The sequence below is a fragment of the Cervus elaphus genome, chromosome 2, assembly GCF_910594005.1.
Source record: "Cervus elaphus chromosome 2, mCerEla1.1, whole genome shotgun sequence".
Taxonomy (NCBI): Eukaryota; Metazoa; Chordata; class Mammalia; order Artiodactyla; family Cervidae; genus Cervus; species Cervus elaphus.
This window is the reverse complement of record NC_057816.1, coordinates 9,948,234-9,970,812: the sequence shown is the minus strand read 5'-3', so window position 1 is coordinate 9,970,812 and position 22,579 is coordinate 9,948,234. Positions and strand designations below refer to the sequence as shown.

Sequence of the window (22,579 nt, the reverse complement as noted above, 5' to 3'; positions counted from 1 at the left end):
GTGGACCCAGGGCAGGCTCCTTGGCCACTGCCCTAGCTGCGGCCAGGCCTCATCTCTGTAGGTCCAGAGCCAAGCCCAGCCCACACGGGCTACGGTTTTGGTTGGGGGGACTCAGCAAGAACTGTGCCAACACACGGCCACACACATGGTGCTAATAACCAAGAGCCTTGTCTTCCTGCAGGCACTTGTCTTCTCGGCACAGGAACCAGGCGACTGCCCATATGTGGCCAGAAATGGTGGTGCCCGGCCGTCACCATGTGCCAGGGCGGGCTGCAGGCTCTGGTCTGGAATTCACTGTGTTGGGGGATCAAGAATTTGAGGAGCAGTTATGAGAATCTAAGACACTGTGGGGTCTGAGCCTTGACTGGCGCTTTCTGCCTAACAGCCCAAAGACAAGGCAGAGAAGCTGCAATTCGGTAGATTCCTGGGCAGAGAAGAGAGATGCCCCTCCCCTACCACCCCACCAAAGGCCAGGATGGAAGTGTCTTGGGACCCTCGGATCCAGGGAAGGAGGATCCAGAGAGAGATGCGGGGGCAAGAACAGGACATGCACACTTCCCCACAACACAGCCTTGGAGACCAGAACACAGACCGCTCGAGTGAACAGGCCAAGGTCTTTCATGAAGGCTGTATTTTTAAGGTTCTTGACCTGATGAGCTGTCTTGACGACACCCATGGGGCCCTCCTCTGCACAGCCCCTGGGCAGTGTCACTAAGCGGACAGGCCAAGAGCCCAGAAGACCCTCCCTGTTGGACAGCCAGTTTAGGGGAGGCTCCATGGAGACACCTTTGAGTGTCAAAAGCGATACTTTTGAGCAGTGGCTCAAAGCTGGGGATATAGAAATACTCCTGGGGGAACTTCCCTGATGATCCAGTGGGTTACTACACTGCACTTGCAATGTAGGGGACACAGGTTTGATCCCTGATCGAGGAGCATAGCCCGCCAGGCTCCCCTGACCATGGAATTTTCCAGGCAAGAATACTGGAGTGGGTAGCCATTCCCTTCTCCAGGGGATCTTCCCAACTCAGGAATCAAACCCACATCGTCTGCATTCAGAGGCAGATTCTTTACTATCTGAGCCACCAGGAAAGCCCAAAGTGAAAGTGCTAGTTACTTAGTCATGTCCTACCCTTTACAACGCAGAGGACTCTAGCCTGCCAGGCTTCTCTGTCCATGGAATTCTCCAGGCAAGAATACTGCAGTGGGTAGCCATTCCCTTCTCCAGGGGATCTTCCCAACTCAAGAATTGAACCTGGATCTCCTGCATTGCAGGCAGATTCTTTATCATCTGAGCTACCAAGGAATGTTCATCTTACAGACAAGGAAATGGAGGCAGAGAGGAGTGAGATACGTTGCCCAAGATAATAAAGTTGGTAAGCTATGTCTCTGGGAGTCAACTCAGACAGGCTCCTTCTGGATCCTGTTCTCTCCCTTTTTATTATTATTTTTTTAATTGTGGCAAAACACACATAACATGAACTTTGCTATCTTAACCATTTGTAAGTATAGAGTTCAGGAGAATTAGACATACTCACATTGTTGTGTATTCATTACCCCGTCCACCTCCAGTTCATCATCCCAAACTGAGACTCTAGCCCCATCAAACAAAATTAGCTCTAACTCCCCCTCCCCGAGCCCCTAGCACCCAGCATTCTTCTTTCTGTCTCTGCCTATCTGACTGTTCTCCGTACCTTGTATAAGTGGACTCATAGTACGTATCTTTCTGTAATTGTCTTATTTCACTTAGCACCACGTCCTCAAGGTTCGTCCACATTGTAGCAATGGTCAGACCTAGTCTTCCCTTGACCTAAGTGGGCACCTGGGCAGACTCCCCAAGGGGAACAGATCAGAGCTCACCAACCTGGCAGCCACGTGGGCACATGCACAGTCCACATGCGGAGCAGAGGGACTGGCAGACCTTAAAATCCAGACCCCCAAGCAAGCTTTCCAGACCACCTGGCTCCCTCCCACCCTCGGGCCCCGGTGTAAGCTGGAGCCAGGCACAAGGTGCCCTCGGCCTCCAAGACGGAGCCCAGGGAAGGGTGGACCCAGGGCAGGCTCCTTGGCCACTGCCCTAGCTGCGGCCAGGCCTCATCTCTGTAGGTCCAGAGCCAAGCCCAGCCCACACGGGCTACGGTTTTGGTTGGGGGGACTCAGCAAGAACTGTGCCAACACACGGCCACACACATGGTGCTAATAACCAAGAGCCTTGTCTTCCTGCAGGCACTTGTCTTCTCGGCACAGGAACCAGGCGACTGCCCATATGTGGCCAGAAATGGTGGTGCCCGGCCGTCACCATGTGCCAGGGCGGGCTGCAGGCTCTGGTCTGGAATTCACTGTGTTGGGGGATCAAGAATTTGAGGAGCAGTTATGAGAATCTAAGACACTGTGGGGTCTGAGCCTTGACTGGCGCTTTCTGCCTAACAGCCCAAAGACAAGGCAGAGAAGCTGCAATTCGGTAGATTCCTGGGCAGAGAAGAGAGATGCCCCTCCCCTACCACCCCACCAAAGGCCAGGATGGAAGTGTCTTGGGACCCTCGGATCCAGGGAAGGAGGATCCAGAGAGAGATGCGGGGGCAAGAACAGGACATGCACACTTCCCCACAACACAGCCTTGGAGACCAGAACACAGACCGCTCGAGTGAACAGGCCAAGGTCTTTCATGAAGGCTGTATTTTTAAGGTTCTTGACCTGATGAGCTGTCTTGACGACACCCATGGGGCCCTCCTCTGCACAGCCCCTGGGCAGTGTCACTAAGCGGACAGGCCAAGAGCCCAGAAGACCCTCCCTGTTGGACAGCCAGTTTAGGGGAGGCTCCATGGAGACACCTTTGAGTGTCAAAAGCGATACTTTTGAGCAGTGGCTCAAAGCTGGGGATATAGAAATACTCCTGGGGGAACTTCCCTGATGATCCAGTGGGTTACTACACTGCACTTGCAATGTAGGGGACACAGGTTTGATCCCTGATCGAGGAGCATAGCCCGCCAGGCTCCCCTGACCATGGAATTTTCCAGGCAAGAATACTGGAGTGGGTAGCCATTCCCTTCTCCAGGGGATCTTCCCAACTCAGAAATCAAACCCACATCGTCTGCATTCAGAGGCAGATTCTTTACTATCTGAGCCACCAGGAAAGCCCAAAGTGAAAGTGCTAGTTACTTAGTCATGTCCTACCCTTTACAACGCAGAGGACTCTAGCCTGCCAGGCTTCTCTGTCCATGGAATTCTCCAGGCAAGAATACTGCAGTGGGTAGCCATTCCCTTCTCCAGGGGATCTTCCCAACTCAAGAATTGAACCTGGATCTCCTGCATTGCAGGCAGATTCTTTATCATCTGAGCTACCAAGGAATGTTCATCTTACAGACAAGGAAATGGAGGCAGAGAGGAGTGAGATACGTTGCCCAAGATAATAAAGTTGGTAAGCTATGTCTCTGGGAGTCAACTCAGACAGGCTCCTTCTGGATCCTGTTCTCTCCCTTTTTATTATTATTTTTTTAATTGTGGCAAAACACACATAACATGAACTTTGCTATCTTAACCATTTGTAAGTATAGAGTTCAGGAGAATTAGACATACTCACATTGTTGTGTATTCATTACCCCGTCCACCTCCAGTTCATCATCCCAAACTGAGACTCTAGCCCCATCAAACAAAATTAGCTCTAACTCCCCCTCCCCGAGCCCCTAGCACCCAGCATTCTTCTTTCTGTCTCTGCCTATCTGACTGTTCTCCGTACCTTGTATAAGTGGACTCATAGTACGTATCTTTCTGTAATTGTCTTATTTCACTTAGCACCACGTCCTCAAGGTTCGTCCACATTGTAGCAATGGTCAGACCTAGTCTTCCCTTTTTTAACAATTGTCTTGTATTAATAATATCTTTATGTAATTCCAGATTCAAAGGACACCAAAGTGCTTTAAAATAAAGTCTCATTCTCTGGGTTCCCTCATCCACTTTGTGGAAACAGCCAGCACCACCCACTTCCACAGACGTCCTCTGCATATACAAGCAATGACCTATGTGAATTGTTTTGCTCTGATATTCTGTTTTTCACTCTGTTCTGCCTTGATTTTGGTTTCTGTTTGACTCTTTAATTGTTTTTCCCCTTTGCAGCCTGCCTCAGAGATCATTTCATGATCAGTTCAGAAAACCTTTCTCTCCTGATCTTTCAACTACACAGTAACTCACTCCACGAGTCCCCATGGCGGCTACTTCAGAACCTGTGCTTGTAACAGTATTAAGGCACCTCTGAGCCTTCACCTCTCACAAACCGACAAGGACTCATTCAGCGATTCATGCCACACAGATTCTTGTTTAGCAAACATTCTGTACGAGGTTAGAACAAGTAAAGAGCAGCAAAGTTAAAGCGCTGGGTAGTGGGCACAAAAGAGAGAGCTGCAGAGGCGGAGAGCGAGAGGGACCGCCGTCGGCACCGCAGGTTCGAGAAGGCTTCACCCTGATCCCCTCCCGCATCCTCTTCCTCCCGAGTCTCCTCTAGATCAGGAGGCAGTCTCCAGGTGCTCGGTGCCCCAGGCAGAAACCAGCCAGGCTCACCCTGATGCTTCCCTCTCCCGTCCTCCTTCATCTATCCAGCATCAAGCCCGTCCCTGTGTCTCTCACATCCTCACCCCACTGCCATCAGCGGGTCCAAACCCACCATCCCTTTTGCCAAGCTGCCCCACCACCCCATCCCTTCCCCTCAGGGCAGTAGTCAGCGACATCTCTTCAGAAAGGAAATCAGGGACTTCCCTGGTGATCCAGTGACTAAGACTCTGCACTCTCAATACAGGGGACCTGAGTTCTATCCCTGGTTAGGGAACTAGATCCCTCATGCAGCAACTAAGAGTTCACAGGCTGCAATACTGTAAAGCAATCATCAGTCAATTAAAAATAAATTTAAAAAAGAAACTCAAGTGAAAAGTAAATGATTTGGGGGATAGGGATGTGGAGATTTTATAAATTATATAAAATTAAATTTTCAAAAAAAAATTTTTAAATTTTCTATTAGTTTGATAAGTAAACTGAAAAGTCCACAGTTCTGTCATTAAATTTATTTCTGAAAAAAAAAATTCAACGCAGAAGAGCAGAAGAATGAGATTCAAATGGTAAGCAAGGGCCAGTGGGAAAGGGCCTCGTAAGTCACACTTGAATTTTATCCCATCTGCCCAAGGCAGCTTTAAAAGGGTTTCAAGAAGGAGGAGGATAAGATAAGCAGGCTTTAGAAAGATCATTCTAGTGGCCTTTCCCAGAACGGCTGAGGAGGAAGGGCTAGGAGGCAGAAGGCCATTTAGGAGGTGACTCTGAGTGGGGGAGGCCTGTGTTCTAAGGCACGGGCTTTGGAGAAAAAGGAGGCCGCCACTGACATGGTGACAGAAGGGGCCACGGTCACAGCCTGGAGCCACCAACACGGAAGCCTGGTCAGTGAAGAATCAACATCCAAAGAACAAGGGTGGCCAGGGAGGAAAGCAGGAAATCAGAGAGTCGTGGGAGCACAGGAGAGAGAACAGTTCAAGAAGGAAATGGTGAGAGGTTAAGGCCATGAAGAGGTCAAGTGCCATGAGGCCTGTAGGGCCCGCGGGTTTGTCATCAGGAAGGCAGGACTCCAGACCCGGCTGGCACAGTGCACCCTCCAACCTGACCTGGGCACTGGGTTTCTGGAGAACTTAATCTGTCAACATGCTTCAGTTCAGGGTCTCGCCCAAGTTTGACCACAAGACACTCTGGACCACATGACTCTGGAGGCTTGAAGTCCAGCCACTTCCTTGGAGTGGAGCCTGCTGGAGTATCAGGAAACCCAAGTCTCAGTCCTGTCATTGCCACTGGTACGGGGCCTTGGGCCTCAGTTTCTCCTGGGGTGATGAGATCAGGCGGACTCTGCTGTCTGTCCATCTACACCGCCCAGTGCTCAGGTCCGAAGGGAGTAGCAAAGGCGGCCAGCTCTCCAAGCCCTCTGACTCAGGAACGCTCACCCCCTCCACACTGGACTCGGTTCCTCACCCAAGTGGCCCATTGTGTGAGCTCTGTTTCACTGGGGACAGAAACTGGCTTGAGAAATGAGAGTATTTACTTTTTCCACCAAGCTGATGCCCAAGTAAACAATCCAATCCCGTAAGTGGATCCCATGCCCTGCCCTCCCCACTGCAGGAGAGTATAAGAAGGTATCCCAGTGGGCACATCACCCATGAGACCACCGGATCCAGAGACAGGGCCAGAGCCTCCCTCACCAGCCTCCTGCCCACCATGAAGCTCACCATTGCCATCGCCCTGGTCACCCTGACTCTCTTCTGCAGACCTGGTGAGTGTCCAGAGCCCTCCACCTCAAGCCAGCCTCGGCAACTCTCCCAGCACTGCCCAGGAGAGGGGGCGGCTGTCCACGTCCTCTGTGTGGCTGCTCAGAGAGCCTGGGAATACTGACTTCCAGCCAGGAAGCTAAGTCTGGCAAAGAAGCCCATCTTAGGAATTTAGGCAGAGCCCTGAGGCTGTGATGAAACTTGTAAAGGACCCCATGTTCCATATCCAACAACCTCAGAAGTGCAGAGATGGAGAAGATCCCACCTAGACGCAGTGACCACTAGAACAGGAGTAACTAACAAGCTCCCCAAAGCCCAGGCCTGGACCGACCCCGAGGTGCCAAGAGACCTCCAGGTTTGGGGTCAACACATCACCCCGGCAGCCAAAGAGGCTGGAAGGAGCCTCATGGCTTCCAAAGAAACCCAACCCCAGCAAGGTCTCCCATTCGGGACAGAGAGAAATATTCTAGAAGGGGTTCTTCCCTTGGGGAAACTGCCAACTCAGAATGGAGATTTCTAAACATTTTTTTTTTGTCCTCTACAAAAAGGATTAGGAGTCTCTGAAGAGTTGCAGCTGTCATGAAGAGGAGAGAGATGGGGTAGGGGGTGTGGATCCCATCTTCCTCAAAGCCCCCGATCTTTTGGGAACTGGGATACTTAGCTGCTTTTTACTCCATATCTGTCTCTTCTACTCCTTCTACAACAACAAAAAAAAAGTAAACAAATTCCAACGCCTTCACTTTCAAAGTTCCCTAAGAAAAATAGAGATAAGTTTTATGACCTTGGGGAGTGGCGGGGGAGTTGGAGACCAAGAGGCAGCAGCAACAACTGTGGTGCAGAGATGCCTGTTTTAAAGGGAAGTAACATCGTTTGGACTGAAATGTACGTTGATTAGAAGATCTTAGCGCCAGGTACAGCCCATTAAGACAGGGTGAGATACGTAGGTGGTGGGCCTGGGATGCGTTTGTGTGTCCGTGTGTGTGCACATATAATAATATCAATAATAAGCTCTAACGTTTATCGGTGCCCATCCCTGTGCTGAATCCTGTGCACATATTATCTCTTTTCATTCTTACAACAACTCTATGAAGTGGGGACATTATCCCCCGTTTTTCAGATGAGAAAACTGAGCTACGGAAAGATAAAGTGACTTGCCTGATGACACAATAAGTTGCAAAGCAGGGATCTAAGTTCTGAAGAGGGTCTGACTTAGAGTGATCACTTTGTGTGGAACCCCGGAGTCCTGGAAAGGGAGTTCGCACACAAGCTGGTGAAGTCAATGACAGGGATTTAAGACTCAATGGGAAGTCAGGGCAAACAGGGAGCTGGGGATGGTGATTCTCCCCATGATCCTGGGATTGTTGTTGTTTAGTCGCTAAGTCGTTATCTGACTCTTTGCAACCCCATAGACGGTAGCCTCCAGGCGCCTCTGTCCAGGGGATTTCCCAAGCAAGAATGCTAGAGTGGGTTGCCATTTCCTTCTCCAGGGGATCTTCCAGACCCAAGGATCGAACCTGCAATCTCCTGCATTGCAGGCAGATTCTTTACCACTAAGCTACCTGGGAAGCCCCATGATCCTGGGGGCAGGGACCTAAAAAGGGAGCATGAGGGGGACGCCTTCAGATGAAAGGAACACAGCAGGGCTAGGAATAGGCGCAAAGGTGTGTCTGTGGGTGGATGAGCCCACAGGCCCGGCGCCCACAGCGGATGTCCCTTCCGGGCCAGGCTCAGGGGCTTGTGCTTGGCGGGTACACGTGCCTCTTCCTGCCAGCGCCTGACTTAGTCACGTGGTCTCAGACCATCACTAACCATCAGTAAGAGGCATGTTTCCGCTGGGAGCCAAAACCCTTTGTGGCCTCTCCCCAGCCACCACGCACCACACCAAAAAAAAAAAAGTCAGATCAGCAGCTTCTATTCTTAGAGCTCCACCTGGAAATCAAACAGAAAGAGCCAGTAGCACCTTGCCCGTCACAACCCAGAAGGCACCCACATGGCGCCAAAGAGCCAACTGCTAGCCGCGTCACCCTCCAGGCCAGGGTTGAGAGGGTCCCTAGCTCTTGTGGATCTGGGCCAGGCCCTGGCAGGGGGCTGGCCAGTCTAGACACGGGCCTGGATACAGGGGCTCTCTCCTCTCTATTCTCCAGCATCCACAGAGGTCTGCCCCAGCCTTCTATATGCCTTGGGAAACCTCCTCATCGGCACGCCTGCCAGCTACGAGGCTGCCCTGGAACCCTTCAACCCTGACGAAGACATGAAAGAGGCAACAAGACAGCTGAAGACGCTGATAGACACCCTCTCCCCGAAGACCAAGGACAGCGTGTTAAATCTCATGGTACATGCTTCCTCCACACCCGCTGCCCGCGTCCCTGGGCTGCAGTGCCGCCCACTTCCGGGCATTTGTGCATGCTCAGTCAATCAGTCGTGTCCAACTCTGCAACCCCATGGACTGCAGCCTGCCAGGCTCCTCTGCCCATGCAATTTTCCAAGCAAGAATACTGGTGCTGTGCTGTGCTAAGTCGCTCAGTCATGTCCAACTCTTTGTGACCCCATGGGCTATAGCCTGCCAGCCTCCTCTGTCCGTGGGGACCCTCCAGGCCAGAATACTGGAGCGGGTTGCCATGCCCTCCTCCAGGGGATCTTCCCAACCCAGGGATCGAACCCAGGTCTCCCACATTGAAGGCAGATTCTGTACCATCTGAGCCACCAGGGAAGCCCCAAGAACACTGGAGTGGGGAGCCTATCCCTTCTCCAGGGCATCTTCCAAACCCAGGGATCAAACCCACATCTTTTCTATCTCCTGCATTGGCAAGCAGATTCTTTACCACTACGCCACCTGAGAAGTCCCTACTTTGGGAACACTTTTCTAATCCAGAGAGGAGAGTCACAGTGCAAATGTCCCTGGAAAAGCAGGCACAGCCATCTTATCTTTTTTAAAGAAGCTCCCGAGGGACCCTCCTGACAGCCCAGTGGTTAGGACTCCCAGCGCCCACTGGAAGGGGCATGGGTTCAATCCCTAGTCAGGGTGGCAAAAAATAATAATAATAATAATTAAAATAATTAAAACTAGAGAAGCTTCTGAGAAATAATCCAAGCTTAGCTCCTCCCACAAATACTGAAGCTCTTAAGTGACATTAAAGTTTCTGGGTCTGGCTTTGACATTTTCATTTACCATTGTATTGTGGATTTTGTTTGTTTGTTTTAGGGGAGAATAGTAGAAAGTCCAGAGTGTGCTTAGGATTTAGAAGCTGAAGATCTCCACCTGCAAGGCCCCTGCCACTCCCCGGATGCCCCTTTCACTCCATCCCCACCAGCCCCGCCTGACTGCTGCAATAAAGTCCAAGCAAGCATCTCATCTGTGTCCCCACCTTTTTTATTCACCTGCTAGAATGAAAAGTGTGCCACTGCTGGGGTAAGATTAGAGCAAAAAGAAAGGCAGTGGCCATGGAAACACATCCCCAAGGGTCCAGACCTTGTCTCACTTCCAGTCCACAGATGGCCAGACCAGCTTCTAGCACATACTCCCTTCCATGGGCAGAGAGCCAGCCTGGAAACATTCCCAGGGCCTTGCTCAAACCTGACCTACAGGGAACGGTGGGGGCGGTGGGGGTGTCGGCGGGGGGAACGTTAGACATGGTGGCAGCTGACCTCAGGCTGACCTTCCAACCCCCATCCATTTAGTAATGAAATTCAGTGTTCCGTTTCTTCCAAACCCTTTGGGATCCTGCTCTTGGGTTGAAAAAGAAATATTTAAGGTGATTATGCTACCCAGACACAGCCGCAAACAAACATGGAGCTTTCCAGAGAGTTCCATCTCCCAAAGATAAATGGTGGACCTTTGAAGCATTCTGACAGAGCAGTAGGGTGCTCTGAGGGGCTGGCCGGCCCTGTGACAGTCTACAAATCACACCCAGCACAGATGGTCTCTTCCCACCTATGGAAGGATCCAATTCCTGTAAGAAGCTTAGAAAACAAAGGCTGGAGGGAGGAACAGACTCAATCCCTTGGTTAGGGATCCAGGGTCCTTGGGGGTGACTTTGGGGACAGACAGAATCTGGGGGGCATCCCCAGAGAGGGTCAGTTAAGTGTTTTGCTTACTTCACATTTGCCACATGAAATTATTCTCAAACTATTTTTTCAAGCAAAAACCCTGCTCTCGTGCATTTTCTAGATCCTGTATCAGCCATCCTGATGAGGGCATCCTACGTCCAGGCTGAAACTGCAGAGGCTTATGGGTCAAGCCGTCCATTCACGTCACTCTCTGTCCCCAGGAGGCTAGTGGAGAGTGGGTGGGAGGGGGTCAGGCTGGTCAGCACCTGGCCACTGCCGCCCACTGGCGATGGTGCTCCTATCTGACCCCAAAGCCCTTCTCTGACTGGTCCCTACCCGCCTCCTGCCATTCCTTGAGTCTGCATCCAGCCAACTTCCACTCAAAAAGAGAATCGGCCACCCCCTTTATTCTTGCATGAAATCAATTCCCAGATATTTACTGGCACTTGCCATGTGCTCATGGTGATGCTCGGGGCTCTGAGGAAGCCGGGAGCAGATTTCATAACCCAGCAAATATGCATGAAGCGGTTGCTCAGTGCAGAAGCGCACTGGGGCCCAAGTAGAGCAGAGTGAAGATAACAGCGGCCTCTGGTCTCAGGGAGCCAGGGACCTGACAGGGAAGACCGCCAGACCCCCCAAAAATCAACAAAGAAGCAGACAGACAGATAGGTAAACCTGTGCTGAAAGCATAAAAGAAAGAAAGGGAGCTCCCCTGGTGGCTAAGTGGTAAAGAATCTGCCCGTCAATGCAGGAGACACAGGTTCAACCCCTGATCGTGAAAGATCCCACATACCGCAAGGTAGCTAAGCCCATGCTAGAGCCCGGAAGCCACAACTACCAAGCCCACGCGCCCTAGAGCCCACTCTCCGTAACAAGAGGAGCCGCCGCAATGAGAAATCCAAGCACCACAACTAGAGGCGAAACCTCGCAGCAACAAAGATCCAGCACAGCCAAAAATAAATACATAGGTAAAATTTGTTTGGGAAAAAAAAGAGAGAAAGGGAGTGATGTAAGCAAGAGTAGCATGGACATGGGATTTCCTGGTGGTCCAGTGGTTAAGAATCTGCCTTGCAAAGCAGGGGACGCAGGTTCCATCCCTGGTCAGGGAACTAAGATCTCGCAGGCTGCAGAGCAGCTAAGACCTGATGCAGCCAAATAAATATTAAAAAAAAAAAAAAAAAGAGTAGCATGGACAGGCCAACCCAGGAATCCCCTGGCTCAAGGTCTGAGCAGAGACAGGAGGGACTGGAGGGGATGGGAGAGGCAGACAGAGGCAGAGGGGAGACAGGAAGGAAGATCACGCAGGGGCACAGAGGTGATCGTGGGGAGGCTGCCCAGGCTCCCTCCCTGAGGCACCATGGAGCCCTGCCCCTGGACCCCAGGAGAAAATTCAGAACCTTCTGAAGACTCTTAGCTCTAGGTTATCTCTCACCTGCCAGCAAACAGCCCAGACCTCTTCCCCTTATATCCTACCATCCACCCAACCTCTCAGTCTCCTCTTGTCCAGCAGAAATCTGATTCCCCCTCCCTCCTCTCTTTCCAGTCTCTGTAAATTCCTTCTTTAGCCTCCCAGCTGCTCTGGCCTGAAGCCAAGGGGCAGTCCCGACCCGTCCTCCAGTACTGTCATGTTCAGCCAAGCAAGTCACCTGCAAACGCCTCTGAGAACCGCCTGCCTGCCCACAGAGCCACCCTGGGCCCCACCACCGCTCCCTCACCCGCACAACCTGGGGGAGGAGGGCTCCTAACTGCCTCCCAGCTCACACTCTAGCGCCCTGCAGTCCGCTTTCCACAGTAAGGACAGAGCCAGTTACCAAATGAAAACTCCCTTCCATGGCCTCTCCCCCCACTCCAATCAAGTAAGGCTCTTTGAAGCTTCCCCACACTCTTCTCACCAACTGCAAATGCAGAATGCACCCATCACTGCTTCTCATCTCCCATCCTTCCCACTGCTCACTCCGTCTCTGCAGTCTGCCCCGCTGGCCTGCAGTTCTTTTTGTTTTTTAAGAACCAAGCCGCCAAACCCCTTCCTATCTCAGGGCCTTAGCACAGGCCACACAGCATGAACTGCTGGAAGCTATTGACAGTTGCTGTAAAAATTCACCCTAGGGACTTCCCTGGTGGTTCAGTGGCTAAAACTCTGAGTTCCCAATGCAGGCAGCCTGGGTTCCATCCTTGGTTAGGGAACTAGATAGACCCCCACATGCCACAGCTAAAAGTTTGCCTGCCACAAATAAAAGATTCCACGTACCATGGCAAAGACCAAAGACCCCACGTGCCACCACTAAGACCTGGAACAACCAAATAAATATATTTATAAAAATAAATAAATATTTACTTATTTTTAAAAAAGATTTGGTGCCTCCAAGGCAGAGGACACCAGTTCCATTCCTGGTCGGGAAACTAAGATTCCCGCATGCCGTCTGGCTCACCCCCTCAAAAGAAGAAAAAGCAAATCGCCGTAGAGCAAAATAGGCAAAGACTAGAACTCATCCTAAACGTGGGTCCCATGTGGATATAAACACCCTCCAAACACCCGCTGTCCCGTGGCAATCGGCCCCTGACCCGGCCACACCATCCCCAGATACTGAAGTGGAGGACGCGCATAGGGGGAGCGGGAATGGAGGGGGCAACCGCAGAGGGCACGGAACGAGAGGGTTGCAGAGAGAAACCTCTTCGGTTCGGATTTTTCCAAGAAGCTACGTGGTCCCGCGGGGACGCGCCTTCCGCGCCCTCAGCAGCCGGCGCCTCCATGGCCACTAGGGGGCAGTGTCGACCAAGGTGTCAGGTCGGGGCCTCTGAGCCCGCAACCCACACAGCTCGGCTCACTCCGCGGGACACAGGAAACGTAGTCTGGTGTTTTGGGTTTTTTTGTTGTTGTTGTTGTTTTTGTATTATCTGTGATTGCTTTAACTTGATTTTTCAGGGTTTGTGTTTTTGTTTTTTTTTTTAATAAGAATTCTGAGGAAAAGCAAGGGCAGTCATATAAAGTTGCTGCCCGCTGAACCCTACCAGGCATGTGTCAGCTCTTTGGGAATTAGCAGGAATTCCGTTCCTGAACAATTGCGAGGGCAAGTCCAGCAGAATCTAGAACGTGAGATGGTCCGGAAGGTACAGAGGAGCCCCGGGCGCTAGGGCAGCAGGTCCTCTGACCTCCGTCCACCTTTTTTAACATCTCAAGTAACCTAATAATTAATTTTATTGATTGCTTACTCCCTGACAAGCATTTCTGCAATTTCTTATTTCTTCCTCACACAATCCAGATTGAAGGCCAGACCCCCAATCCCTGCCCTACAGTAAAGAGTGGGATCCCAAAGGCAGGAATTTCCTGGGCTAATAACTGAAATGACACTGATGAGAAATGTCCACCCCCCAAAAAAAATATGCACCTACGTGCACACTCATGCAGACGCACACACACACACACACCCAGACTATAGCCATCCCACCCCTCCCTCACTATCTGCCACAAAAGAGGGCCTGTGATTGTAAAAATTCCAGAGCGGGTCAGGGGGACTGGCAATTCCAGAAGAGATTCTTGGTAGAGGGTGGGGCCTCATGGGGGTGGCGAGCCTCCTGCCTCCCCTCTCCCCCACTGCCTAGGCCCTGGTTCCTTTGCATCCAGGTCATCTTTAACTCACATAGCTTGGCCTCCAGTGAGCCATCCACCTAGGTGAGTATTGTTCAAACAGATAAGGATCCAGGGCCATAAAAGGTTCAGAATTTTAATTACCTATTCAGAACTAGGGAAATATTTACCTAGGGCAAATAAAGCAGGTATCTGGGGATAAAAGGAAGGCCAATTATATGGCAGGAAGAGTCTCCACCTCAGAGGAGCTGCAAATGTAGGCGATCCCAAGAATGTGAGCTGTCAGCACACAGAAATGTACATTCAGTTTTAAAAGAGCAGAATGCAAGATGAACTGATCACAGCCACAGAAAGAGCACATATCTATGTGACTCATGTTTCGGGAAAGCAGAAAAAAATTAGAAAAATGAAAGAATGTCATGGGGTTCTTTTTTTTCTTTTCTGCCCGGCCACACTGGGGCCATGGCTTATCTTTGAACAGACCTCAAGCTAAGAAGGATTTTTACATTTGAAGAAGGAAGATGAGGAGAAGTGTGTCCAGCCCCCGGTTATATAAATATATAATTATATAATCAGCCTTTTTCACTATGAATATGCTAAACTCTAAAATGCAAGGATGCCTTGGGGAGGGAGGTGGGGGGGGTCAGGATGGGGAACACATGTAAATCCACAGCTGATTCATGTCAATGTATGGCAAAAACCACTACAATATTGTAAAGCAATTAGCCTCCAACTAATAAAAATAATTGGGAAAAAAATAAAATAAAATGCAAGGAGGCCAATGTAATGAATAGAAGCTTCCCGCGTTTGAGAAGCATTATGCACAAACCATGTAAAGTGAAAATGTAATATGTATGGGACTTCCCTGGTGATCCAGTGGCTAACACTCCACACTCCAAATGCAGGGGGCCCAGGTTCAATCCCTGGTCAGGGAACTAGATCCCACAAGCCACAGCTAAAGATCGTGCATGCCACAGCTAAGATCTCTCACAGCCAAATAAATAAATAGGTTTTTTAAATTAAAAACAGTAAAAAAAATTTTTTTTAATAAGAACTGTAAACTGTATCAATAAAGACAAAAAAGTTAAAAGCTAGAAATGTATTGTTAGCACTATATTACTTTTAGCATTCATAGCATTCTTTTGAAGAGCCCAGGGGAAAGACCCAATTTCTTGATCATGTTATCTAACTAAACTGTGAATCTGGGAGAATTTTTTTTTTTTAATATATTACTCCCACAACCTGCAACCGAAAGAACAATTATTATTTATTTATTTTTTCGGCCACACCATGTAACTTGAAGGATCTTAGTTCCCGGACCAGGGATCAAACCTCTGCCCCCAGCATTGGGAGTATGGAATCTTAATTACTGGACTGCCAGAGAAATCCCAGTTAGATTTATTCTTGGAGGAAGCTGAAGAGGAGTAGTCATTACTAAACATGGCCATCATTGCAGAATCAACATTGCAGAATCATTGCAACACTGCAGAATCCAAGGACTTGCCCTTGCTATGTCAATATAGAGCCTAAACTGATGGATCTGTAGGAAAGCTGCAGTTTTACACCCTCAACACGTGAGCGGATTGAAGTTAGCCTGGCAGGAAAATCTATAAATGATTCATGAGGCAGGAAGAGGAACCAAAACCAACCCTCATCAACTTTATCAAGATGATATGGATAAAATGATGTCTAGTTTATGGCTAATGCAAGCATGCTGTTTGCAGATGCCAGGGGTTTTGTGGGTAGTCATTCACCATAGGGTGGTTGTTGTTCAGAGAGGCTTCAGATAAATGATAAAGAAAACATCAATTGATGATGAAAGGGCCACACAAACAATGCCTTCTGCAGCGTGTAATTAGGGAGCGTTCCTCCCCAGGCACTTACGGAACACACCAGCGGGCACATGGAAACAATGTGAGGATGAATCATTAGGAGTTAGCCACCCGACATATTTCCATGAGCAAACCCAAATTATGAACCTTTAGTATATGCAGAAATAAATCTGAAAATAGATTCAGCTAAGCATGCACAGTTGATAGCATCAGAATGGATCAACCAGGGCCTTGAAACTCAGACTTGTCCCCCAGCAAATGAATGGATTCCAAACCCATGACAAGAATCTAGTTAACTCCTAAAATAGCTGAAGCTGTGTGTCTGCAGCACCCAAGCATCCTGAGTGTCTGTGAGGGATTCAGCTCAAAGTGTCCTTTAGAATTCCCTCTTACGACGCTGGTGACACATGTGGATACTCCTTCAGCCCTAGGACAGAGTGGAGATGCTGTCGGTCAGGGGCTCTCAAGGAGAGAGCCTGGGCCCTCTCCTCATCTCATGGGTAGTGAGGAGATGAGGACCGACCTCAGGGCACTGGGCCCAGAAGAAGGATCTCCTGACCTCTGACCTTATGCATCCATAGGTCTCGAGTCTACCGCTTTCTCAGTTTACCTTGAATGTGCCCCCTTCTCTCTACTCCGATCCCAGTGCCAGGCCTTCGCTGTCTGTGGCCTGGGATATTGCAAATAACCTCTGAACTAGTTTCCCATGGCCTCTGTAATAAACTACCACAAACTTAATGGTTTTGCTTTTTTTTTAAATCCTCAAATGTATTATCTTACAGATCTGGAGGTCAGAAATTCAAAATGATTTCACTAGACTAAAAACCAAAGTGTTGGCAGGCTGTACTCCTTCCGGAGACTCTCAGGGGAGAGTGTGTTTCCTTCCTTTTTCAGTTTCTAGAGGTCACCTTCATTCCTTGGCTCGCGGCCCCTGCTCCCATCTTCAAAGTCAGCGGGGCAGCCTCCACTCTCCCTCTGGCCTCCTCTTCTCCCTCTGGCCTCCTCCTCTGCCTCCCTCTTCTATGTGGATGGACCCTTGTGACTGCTCTGGGCCGGCCGGGTAATCCAGTGTGATCGCTTCATCTCAGCTGATTAGCAACCTTAATTCCATTTGCCACCCTCCTTTCCCTTTGTCATGTAACCTAATGTATTCACAGCTTCTGGGGATGAGATCATGCCCATTTTGAGAGGCCGTTATCCTACCTCCTAAGTGGCCTCTAAGATTTCAATCTCGTCCCTTTCCACAATATACTTCCCATGGTTGCCAAAAATCAAAGAGTCATCTTCAGTGCTTTTGATGAAAACCCTTCCCTGCTCACAGTCCCCTACAGGATAAAGTCCAGACTCCTCGCTAGCCTGGGAGACCCTACTAGAAGCCTGGCCCTGCCCGAGCTCTGGACTCAAATCCTGCTGCTTCCCGCACCTAAACTGGGGGTACAGCCGTGGACAAGTCTTGGAAATAAGCTGCCCTCCAGCTTAGGCTGCTCCATTCACAGACAGTAGATGCAGTGAGCCATCTCTGGGGAATGAATCCAGAGATCGTCTCTAACTAGGAGAAAAGAATGCAGCCACACCCTACACTCCACCAGGGTGATGAGAGAGTCATCTGGGGTGTGGGACTAGAATGTGGGTGTCGTGTAGGACATGGAAACCCAACCTGGTGTCCTGGGCCAAAGAGAAGGAAATGGATTGCATCCAGAGGGAGGCACAGGGGTCCTGAATGGAGAGAAAGAGCGGTGGAAGAATGTTCTAACTGCGCTCGCCTCCGGACCTTCCTGACGCTCATCTGCAGGAGAGGACATGCCTTTCGGTTCACTAGCCTCTGATTGATGAACCTGCTAACATGCCTTTTTTTTTTGACTGCCCACAGGCTGTTCTAATTGTGGTGCATGGGATCTCCAGACAAAATCGCATATGTTCAGGGTGGTACGCCCATAGACTGCATGGGCTATCTAGTTGCCCCGCAGCACGTGGGATCTTAGTTGCCCGACCAGGGATTGAACTCGTGTCCCCTGTATTGGGGGGCAGATTCTTAACCACTGGACCTCCAGGGAAGTCCCTCCACCAATATGCTCTCCATCTGGATGCTCGGTTAGTGTACAGCCGCCCCTTCGAGATGAAACTCTTACACTGTGTCCCTCAGGCAGGTCCTGAGGCTATAGGGCCACGAGGTATACCTGGGCAGGGCTGTCTAAGGACAACCAGAACCCACTTCTCATCAGTCCCCTAACCCAGGGAGATGGGGCAGAAGGGAGAGCCAACGGCCCGTGTCCTAATGCTGCCAGCCCAGGACAGACCACCTCCCCGGCAGGCAGACTTCCTTCCTCGAGTGACCCTTCCCGCATTACCACACAGCACCCACATTAATATTGAAACAGGCAACAAACCCCCACCTCCCCAGACTCCAGTCTCCCCGTTCCAAAAAGTCACCCGAAGACCCAAGCTCCATCCTCCATGCCCTATGCAACGTCTGGGACATGGCTATATATATATATGTATATATTTTTTTAACTCATTATTTTATCTAAAATTCAAATTTAACCAGGCATCTTTCATTGATTTTATGGGAAACCCAAACAAATTTTTTAACTAACCTAATATTGTTATCTGCTAAATCTGGCAACCTTAAGATTCTTTCAAGGCTCAGCTCCTGGGATTTCCCTGGTGGTCCAGTGGTGAAGAATCCACCTTCCAATGCAGGGGATTTGGGTTCGAACCCCGATCGAAGAACTAAGATCCCACATGCCGAAGGACAGCTAAGCCCACGTGCCTTAACTACAGAGCCCACGAGCTCTGGAGCCCATACACCAAAACCAAGACCCAATGCAGTCAAAAAACAATACAATAAATAAATAAAACTTTAAAAAAAATACATCTTTGTAAAAAAAAAAAGCAAAACAAAATTCAGCTCCTAGACTCTTCCTCTAGTGGATAAGTTAAGACCAGTGTGGAAACTAAGACTGTAGATTAAGTACATTACAGGAATGGAGAGCCTTTTTATTCCCTCTCTCTTCTTCCAGGTGGGACCACATTGATGACCAAATGGTGCCAGGGAGGTAACCCTGACTCCCAAAGATTGGCCATCACCCACTGGCCAACCTGTTGGAGGAAGACAAGCACTTTGTGGGCAGGAAGTTCTAACCAAAGTCATCAACATATTCCCAAAAATCAGGAACTCACTCTTTCCTTCTTTCTTGCTTCTCATAAAGATGAGATTAGCCAATGAAATTTGATTCTTTGAACCCACAAACCCATCTGAAATGTATTCACTTCACGATCGATAAATTTCAAGACCTGATTATTCTGCAATTGCATTGAAGTTGAAGATGTTAAATATTAACCCAATAACCAAAAAAAAAAAATTATCTTTTGATATCTACACCATAGACAAGAATTTCAGACTGTACCCCAGTGACCCGAAACTTGGAAAATTCTTTGCCTAAAGAAATGTATTGAATGACATGTTGAAAATATTGATTTTGTGTGTGTGTGTGTAGACTAATAAAGAAACTCCAGGAGATGGGGAAGAACAGGGAAGTCTGGCGAGCTGCAGTCCGTGGGGTCACAAAGAGTCGGACACGACAGAGTGACTGAACAAACAACCAAAAAGAAGAAAGAGAGAGTGGGGAGAGGGGAAGGGAAGAAAGGTGGAGAAAGAAAGGAGAGGAAGGAGAGAAGGAGTTGATGTTCTGTGTCTTCATCACTTGGGGGCAGAAGTCAGATACTGAATCTGAAAAATAGTGTCAGTTGCTGCTGCCTGTGGTCAACATGCCCGGTCATTTTAATAACGCCAGGGAAGGGGGTAGTGAAAAGGCTGACTCAGTGTAGATGCTCGATAGATGTTTATTGAGTAAATAAGTGAGGAACCATCACCTAAGCCCCGTCACCAAAGCCCACTCTGGTTACAAACCCGCCCCCCTGGGAAGTGACGAAATGCACCAGAAAGAACTGGCACTCGGCAGTCCTCATCTAGAACTGGCTGGGGCGCTCAAAGCCACCTCGTGGAAGGTATTCCTTTAACTGCAGGTGTTTGTTTCCTTTGGCACAGCGATATGTAATTTCCCATTTTTAGAACAATGCTCCAAAGAACCGTCACAAAAACAGCCTTCGGAGGGGGCGGATTTCTTCCTGGCCTCGGCTACAGCCCTGTGAAACAACAATAACAAAGGGACTTTTATTCAAAACACAGTTTGCATCTCTCCATGAAATCAGGAGGGCTTTCTAGTTAATCATGCACAGGCTGAAAAAAAAAAAATTCCCCCCACCCCTTGGAAGAGCATCCTAACAAATGCTTGCCTTTGGGAGGGGTCAGTTTGGAAGCGATTCCGCAGTGGAATCTGTTTTGGTCTTGACACGTCTCCCTCTGCAGGTTCCCATGTGGCAGGGGTAGAAAGGAAGCCCGTAGAAAGGCAGGGTCTGTCCTTCGGGTGCCCCGAGCAAGTCTGAGGCCAGAGAGGACAGTGTGTTCTTGAGAACGTGCCAACAGCAGGCCGAAGGTGGTGAGGAACCGGGGCGGGGTAAGATGCGCGACCTCTGGTCTTAGCCATTAAGGAAGCTCTCATCATCCTCTCCAAACCAACCTTCTTCCTGCTTCCTACATGCCAGCCAGAGAGGAGCTCCCAGACTTGAGTCCTCACTCCCCCTTTGCCATCTACCTGCACCCTCCTTCCATCTCCCCCCCGCCCCCCCCCCCAGGTTTACCGACTCATCCCTACCTGGACCCGCACATTTCTCTCCTCTCTGGCCCCCTGGCTGAGCTGATTTCACCTCACACATGGGTCTGCACACCCCACCTTCCCCCTACACCTCCCCTGTTCAAGAATGTTCCACGACATCAGTTCCTCTAGAAAATGTCCAGCCTTCTTGGTGGACCAGTCTTCCTTTCCAACTTCATCTTCCACTGTCTCAACATAAATCTTAGGCACTCACCAAAACGGTGGGCTCACTGTTCCCCAATCCCACCTCCTCTACGTACCCCCTCCTCCCCCCTCCCCTAACTTAGAATGACCTTGGTTCTCTCTCTGGGAGTAAATCCTACTCATTTTTGAAGGTCCATACAAATAATACCATCTCGCTGATCAATCTGGTTGGAAACAACCTCACTGAAGCACTATGATTCTGCCCCCTTCTCTCAGGATCTCCACTTTGTGAAGAAATCATTCGCATAAATTCCACCCCACCCCCCCACCGCCAAACACGTGTTGAACGGTTTAAAGGAGTAAAGTCTTTTTAAGAAGGTTGAGGGACTTCAACCTTCTGGCAATCCAGTGGTTAAGATTCCATACTTCTAATGTAGGGGGTGCAGATTCAATCCCAGGCTGGGAGAACTAAGATCCCATGTGCTGTGCATTGCGGCCAAAAAATTAAAAATAATCATAGTGTTGGAAGGAATTATTAAAAGGGAATCAGTAAAGGGAAAACTCTGACATTTCTACACCACCCTCTTCTGAGCGCTTGCTACGGGGCTGACGGTGAGCTGAGCACGTCTTACGGACGACCTCATTTTACCCTCTCAATGAGAGTACAAGGTAAGTGCTGCAGTTCCTTGTGTACAGACAAGGAAACAAGGGCTTTGAGAAATTTCCCGAGAGCCTCACAGTTTAAGGGGAGCACAGCTAGAGTCCAAGCTTGGCTCACAACATGGATTGCTATGGGCCAATAATCAGTACTTCATTCTCAGAGAATTTACAACACAGAACGGTTAGGGTGAACTGGCAGGGTAGGAAACCCTGAGTTCTTTCTTCTTCCGATTGGAACAAATTCATGGAAAGGATGCATAAAACGGATTTTTAAAAGAAGAAGCAGGGATTTGAGTTCCTGGAATGTCAGGATACATGATGAATTCTCTTGTGCTGTGCTGTCCTAAGTCACTTCAGCCGTGTCCAGCTCTGTGCGACCCTATGGACTGGAGCCCTCCCAGTTCCTCTGTCCATGGGATTCTCCAGGCAAGAATACTGGAGTGGGTTGCCATTCCCTTCTCCGGGGGATCTGCTTGAACCAGGGATGGAACCCGCGTCTCTTGCATTGGCAGATGGGTTCTTTACCACTAGCGCCACCTGGAAAGCCCCGGAATTCTCTGTAAGACATGGTATCTAAGGACTTCCCTGGCGGTCCAGCAGTTAAGATTCCGTGATTCTAATGCAGGGGGTATGGGTTTCATCCCTGGGCAGCAGCAAGAGTTCTGATTGTGAAGTTCAAGTCCTGACCCCTGCACCTACCAGCTGGGAGTCTCAGACAAGCTAGTGAACCTCTCTAAGCCTCAGTTTCCTCATCTGTAAAATGAGCATAGTTACCTAACCAAAGGGGACTTTGGGTGGATGAAGTGAAGTAATCTATACGAAGCTCCTGACACATATAAGGTGTTTAATACATTATTATTGCTGTTATTACTTCCCTTGAACATGAGAATCTGCATTCCTTTTCATTTTTTTTAAAGTGAAGCATCACATGTAAAAAGTACATAAAATGCATTCATCTACTTGATAATCATCTACTTTTATATGCTTGATAATCATCTACATTTACATGCACATATATACCCACCACCCCAGTCTGCCGATTTCTGCCTCCCTCCAAAGTTCCCTCCTGCACCTTCTCATTCCATACACCCACCAAACACAGCCATCATCAGACCCATCACAGTTTCTCTTTGCTTCTCCCTGAACTTCAGATGTCGAGCCAAAGCTATGGTTTTTCCAATAGTCATGTATGGATGTGGGAGTTGGACTATAAAGAAAGTTGAGCGCCAAAGAATTGATGCTTTTGAACTGTGGTGTTGGAGAAGACTCTTGAGAGTCCCCTGGACTGCAAGGAGATCCAACCAGTCA

The 22,579-nt window shown here is 49.4% G+C and overlaps 2 protein-coding genes across 3 annotated transcripts in view; one reads left to right on the top strand and one right to left on the bottom strand.

Moving 5' to 3' along the window:
• The first annotated feature begins 6,134 nt into the window (after nucleotides 1-6,134).
• SCGB1A1 (secretoglobin family 1A member 1) lies at nucleotides 6,135-9,639 on the top strand. The gene is made up of 3 exons (XM_043919582.1): nucleotides 6,135-6,292; nucleotides 8,432-8,619; nucleotides 9,490-9,639. Exons 1-3 carry the CDS (start codon nucleotides 6,238-6,240, stop codon nucleotides 9,520-9,522), a joined length of 276 nt encoding a protein of 91 aa, XP_043775517.1. The 5' UTR covers nucleotides 6,135-6,237; the 3' UTR covers nucleotides 9,523-9,639.
• A 9,942-nt stretch (nucleotides 9,640-19,581) lies between these two features.
• Nucleotides 19,582-22,579, bottom strand: part of AHNAK (AHNAK nucleoprotein) — a 95,157-nt gene continuing 92,159 nt past the window's right edge. For both annotated transcript variants that reach the window (XR_006334847.1, XM_043871802.1), the window contains one exon: nucleotides 19,582-19,898. Coding sequence is in view for 1 of the 2 variants with exons in the window: in XM_043871802.1 (XP_043727737.1) it covers nucleotides 19,891-19,898 (8 nt within the window). In the remaining variant the exon portion in view is untranslated. The remainder of the gene's footprint in view (nucleotides 19,899-22,579) is intronic.

Coding starts and splice junctions, on each gene's coding strand:
- SCGB1A1 (XM_043919582.1), top strand. CDS start 6,238: ATGAAGCTCACCATTGCCATCGCCCTGGTCACCCTGACTCTCTTCTGC. Junction 6,293..8,431: donor GACTCTCTTCTGCAGACCTG/GTGAGTGTCCAG, acceptor TCTATTCTCCAG/CATCCACAGAGGTCTGCCCC. Junction 8,620..9,489: donor ACAGCGTGTTAAATCTCATG/GTACATGCTTCC, acceptor TGTTTGTTTTAG/GGGAGAATAGTAGAAAGTCC.